Consider the following 5,175-nt stretch of genomic DNA (forward strand, 5'->3'; position numbering starts at 1 on the left):
TCGTCGAACTAAAGTACTACTAGAAAGCAAGCTTGCAAAGACAGCCAAAAGTTGCCCCTTGGAATCGTTGTGGATCTTGAGCTATGGCTTCGTCTCTGGTACTAGCGGTGGTGTTTTTGTTTGATATCATTGCTTTTGCTCTTGCTGTTGTTGCTGAACAGAGGAGAAACACTGTGAGTCACTTAGAATTTGTTATTTCTTTTAATAATATCTGGATTTAGTTGGTGTAGCTATGCATTATATTTTGGTCAAGTAACATAACATCTGAATAGGAAAATCAAAGGGCAATCATGATATGATATCCATTTTTTTTTTGAATTTGGTGATAGACTGATAGTGATAAATCTTTCAAAGGGTCAGTTTTTCACTGTTTACTTAGTCTGTTCTATGTTTGCTGAGTTTTCCTTGGCTTCATGTGGAAATTTGACGGGACATGTAGTAATTCTGCATATAGTAGTTTTCTTTTGCGAAAATTTAATACATATTAAGCATAATCAACATTGACTAAATGACGTAGGTGACATAAGAATTTTGAGGGGGGCAACTACACCATTTGAATACCATTCTATTAAGGAATTTTTTTTTATCTTGGTAGGTGATTGCCCCTTATCTTCCACCTAGTTCTGTCCCTTCTTTTCACCAAAACATATTGATAGGGGTGTTTCGGAATGCTAGGAACTTAAAAGCCTGAGAAATTTGGTAACAAACACTGCCTAAACACTCAATCAGTAGAGCTTGCTCCGTTGCTTGTCAAATTTGACAACTCTAATTAGGATAATTTTTTGTGAACTCAGACCTTCTATGCACCACAACCTATATCCCTTCACCCTTGCGCATTACCTAAGAATGCGCACTTCTTTGCCCTCGGCTCCAGCTTACCATCCCTCACATGAGTATATGCAGGGCATATTGGAATGAGCTTAACTGCTTAAGTGAGTAACTAAATATAAGCATATGTGAGCTTATAAGCTTGATGCTAACAGCTTGTGAGTAGCTTGTGTATATGTGTGCATTCAGTGACAAAAAGTTGCAATTTTATACTATCAAAGATGTAATTTATATATCAATATTACTTAGAAAGCTGTACTTTAATTTAGAGAATTTGACTTCATGTTCTAGCATTAAGATGTCGATTACATACTAGCTTAATGAACTCAACAAATACTTAAAGGACAAATTTAAGTAGGCACAAGAAAATAGTCATGTTATAAACATGTTAAGCAATAAACAAGCCAAGTTCCAGGTTCCAGCTTCAAATGCTCGGTTTGGCTCAACTCTTTCAAACCTCCCTCAAAGCCCATGAGCACAAAAATTTCACGAGGTATTGTCAAATATTGACCAATACTTTCCCCATGGATCTGGTGTTCTGTAGTGTTTCCCTGCATAGTAGGTGTGAAGTCACAATGTGATAGAAGCAAGTTGTCAAAACTGAAAAAAAAATCTTTGCAATGTTGAAATGGGTTTACTTGAATCTAATTAATTGTTCTGCTGACAGGCCTCATTACTCCGAAATGCTGAAGGTAGAGAGTACTGTCAATATGATTCCGACATTGCAACCGGCCTAGGTGTGGGGTCCCTCTTCATTCTAGTTTCCTGTCAAGTGATCATCATGGTTGTTACTAGATGCCTGTGCTGTGGGAAAGCTATGAGACCCAGTGGATCCCGATCATGGGCAATTTGCTTATTCATCACTACCTGGTATGTCTTAATTTTTGGTCTTACAGACAAAACATTTCTAGGGAACAAGCAAGCACCAATATTAAATGACCAGATTTGCTGTTTTCCTTTGTTTCCAATGATTAAATGTGTGTTTGTGCAACGTGAACTGACTGCCCCATCTATCAGAGTTCTGTTTATTTTTTGTCTTGAAGTGAGTGCTAACGTCCGTTTACACGGGTGTTAAGGGATATCTAAACATAGCCTAATGTGTCGTGTTGTTATGTTGATGATTCAGGTTGACATTCATTATTGCTGCTTCGTGCCTACTAGCCGGTTCTGTGCGTAATGCATACCACACTAAGTATCGGGATCTGATGGGAGATAACGCGCCTTCATGTCAAACGTTGAGGAAGGGAGTGTTTGGAGCTGGAGCTGCCTTCATTGTTTTGACAGGCATTGCCTCGGAGCTTTACTATGTTAGTTTTTCAAAAGCCAATAATGGCCCCCCTCCCTATGCTAGGGACACTGGTGTGAGGATGACCAGTTTGTAATGCATATATATACCACTTCGGACTTTGATGTGGGGATAATCTTTGTATTAAGATTGGTTTCCATGGATGTGAAAGCCTACTTGTAAATTATGAAGCTCGGTTGAAAAGGAATCGATTGGTTTCCATGGATGTGAAAGCCTACTTGTAAATTATGAAGCTCGGTTGAAAAGGACTCTGATGTCTAGACTTAAGTGTTCTTTATTTCATTTCTTATGCCTCTTTATTTGAAGTCTCACGTTATTAGAAGTCTCACATTGAGAAGAGATATGACTAAGATAGTCCTTATAAAAAGTAGAACAACCCTCACCTTTATTGTTTCTCTTCAAGTTCATTAAAGTGTTAAAATTTGATTTGTAAATCTCTCGCTCTGTAGGGCCATATGGTATCTTCTTTGTATCATTGCCTTCTCATCGAGTCTTCTTATCCACCAGGAAGGGACGTCATTGTCGATTCTTCCTCTCGTCATTGTGTCTTCTTTTTCGTTTTGTCTTTGTTCTTCTTCCTTGTCAAGGTTCTGGCAGAGTCGTTCGAGGTGATCATATATGCTTATAACACTGTAACCCTAGAGTATTCTGAATCCTAATCAAGAAAGGGAACTATAGTTGCTCTATAGTTGCAGACGTAGGCAATTTGGCCGAACCGCGTGACCAAAGTCTTGTGTGTTTCTCTCTATTCTTATATGTATTCGCGTTCTGTTCCTACAATTTCAGATGACGGCCAGAGTTGAAGGACTCCTATTATGACATTCAGTACTCATCGACCAGAGAGCGATCGAACTCAGCAACAATTGATCGTCATATCTCTCGCCCATCACTTTAAGATGGTGGTCAGAGTTGAGGGGCTCCTATTCTGATCTTTAGTACTCGTTCGCCATAGATTAACCAAACTCAATAGTAATTAACCGACATATTTCTCACTCATAACTTTTAGATGATAGCCAAAGATGATAGACTCTTGTTCCGATAGTCAGTACTTGTCCACCGTTACCAATCTTATGATGTGTGTGCCAACTATTGAGTATGTTGTCACCTTAACGATCAGGAAGTCCCAACTTATCACCGACATCCTGACTTGAACGTCGAAGTGTTATTGCATATACACCACCAGCACGGCGTAGTCACTCAAAGATCTTCCTTCCGACTATCATTCTCTTCTCACACAATACTTTTCCGAGTGATTTTATTGGTTTAGTGTGATCCGGAGGTATTATATAACTCCCTAAGAGATAGACTAGTTGCTATGCTGTCATTTACTGCGCCAACCCGCAAGGTGGCTCATTATTTTCAAGGCAACACTTATTAATGTATGAAAATAGCATGCGTATCTTATAATCAGGTTGATTGTGGCAGCTGGTTAAGGTAGGCTTGAGCTTTCACATGCATAAAGTACAAAGCTGCTAGTGCTTTCCAAGTATTCGTAGGCAAGAATCAAAGTAATTCATTTTTTAATGCATTGCTCGTGATTCACCAAGTTAGATCTAAATTTGATCCAATTACATTTAAAACTCTTAGAATATCCTCTCTCTGAAACTTAATGCATAAAATGTGTCTGCCATTGGATTGGTCCATATATAGCTCTTCAATAATTGAAGAAACAACAATCCGTAACATACCTTGAAAATATGGTGGCCCAAGATTCCGTACACTATTGACTATTTATTCTATTGACTGAGACAAAGATGAAAGTCCCATGTGAACTAGAAGGCCACAAAGAAGTGATCCAGAGGCATGTATAAAAATAGAATATCAATAAACAAGTGCACCACCAGAATTCCCAATCCCAGAATCTAAAGAATGATCTCAAGAAGTGGTACTGGTGATGACTTATGAGCAATAAAATCCATGTGATTGTACCACTCCAACACCTAGGCATGCCCACAGGAATCTTCCATCACATTCTGTCAGTTCAGCAGTGCTGGACCAAACCCCATATCTACAATTATTCCCACAACAAAACTCAGAAAACAAAATTATAAAATCGGTGCTATAAAGCTTCCACTGTGTGCAAGATTCAGGAAGGAACTGGACTCATTTTATGGATTTAATGTGTAGTATCTTTAACTTGCATATTTTTGAAAGAAACTAATTTCATGGCTTGAACTTATGATCGTAAAATTATATGGCAACAAATTGTGTTGAGATTGAGACTCGCCCTCTAACAAAGCGCCTAGAAAACTGACAAAAATAAAATAAAATGCAGTATGATATAATGCTAGACTAGTTGCATACATTAATATACCATTTTATTAGAGATTAGATGGAATGATAGAGAAATGTCAAATAGGCATCATATGATAGTAGCAACCTTACAACTACGCCGAGACCGGCTCTTTAACCAAGTACCTAGTGCCGGATCAGACCTCATATCTACAATAATTCTCACAACAAAACACTTACAAAAATAAACTTGGTGCCTTAAAACCTTGTGTTGTGCGAGAGGTCAAAGGGGAAATGAATCGTATTAGAATTTGAAAGGTCCAACTCTACTAAAAAACTATCTCAAAAGGTGAGGATATTGTCTTCCCATATATGAGCTATCTTAGTCATATCTTCAATTAATGTGAGATTTCTAAAGATATTTCTAGGGCTGGACATCTAGGGGTAGCTCATATACTGATGGTCTCCACTAAATGAATCTAGGATAGACTCTGATACCATATTATAATTTAGGAGGCCTAACTCTATCCTAAAAGCTAGCTTAAGAGGTGAAGATTGTTTTCCCATGTATAAGACATTAAGAGTTATCTTCGTCATATCTTTGACCAATGTGGGACTTCTCAATAGATCGAATGTAGGCCATTACATTTTTGTAAGAGGTTGATTTCAGAGTTAGAACCTATCACCGCAAAATCATGTGATAGCAACATTACAATTACACCAAGACTTGTTCTTCAACCAAGCACTTAGAAAACTTAACAGAGATGAAATAAAATTCTGCATTGAGAAATAATGCTAGACTAGCAGCA

General features: G+C 38.0%; 1 protein-coding gene across 1 annotated transcript; it reads left to right on the plus strand.

Moving 5' to 3' along the window:
• LOC130715551 (uncharacterized) lies at positions 1–2,416 on the plus strand. Its single transcript, XM_057565666.1, has 3 exons — positions 1–173; positions 1,496–1,698; positions 1,955–2,416. Exons 1-3 carry the CDS (start codon positions 84–86, stop codon positions 2,208–2,210), a joined length of 549 nt encoding a protein of 182 aa, XP_057421649.1. The 5' UTR covers positions 1–83; the 3' UTR covers positions 2,211–2,416.
• The last annotated feature ends 2,759 nt before the right edge of the window (positions 2,417–5,175 follow it).

The sequence above is a fragment of the Lotus japonicus genome, chromosome 4 (assembly GCF_012489685.1).
Source record: "Lotus japonicus ecotype B-129 chromosome 4, LjGifu_v1.2".
NCBI lineage: Eukaryota > Viridiplantae > Streptophyta > Magnoliopsida > Fabales > Fabaceae > Lotus > Lotus japonicus.

Excerpts from the sequence above, each read along its gene's own strand:
- LOC130715551 (XM_057565666.1), top strand. The coding sequence starts at position 84 with ATGGCTTCGTCTCTGGTACTAGCGGTGGTGTTTTTGTTTGATATCATT. Across the intron at positions 174-1,495 it reads CTGAACAGAGGAGAAACACT|GCCTCATTACTCCGAAATGC; the intron begins GTGAGTCACTTA and ends TTCTGCTGACAG. Across the intron at positions 1,699-1,954 it reads TGCTTATTCATCACTACCTG|GTTGACATTCATTATTGCTG; the intron begins GTATGTCTTAAT and ends TTGATGATTCAG.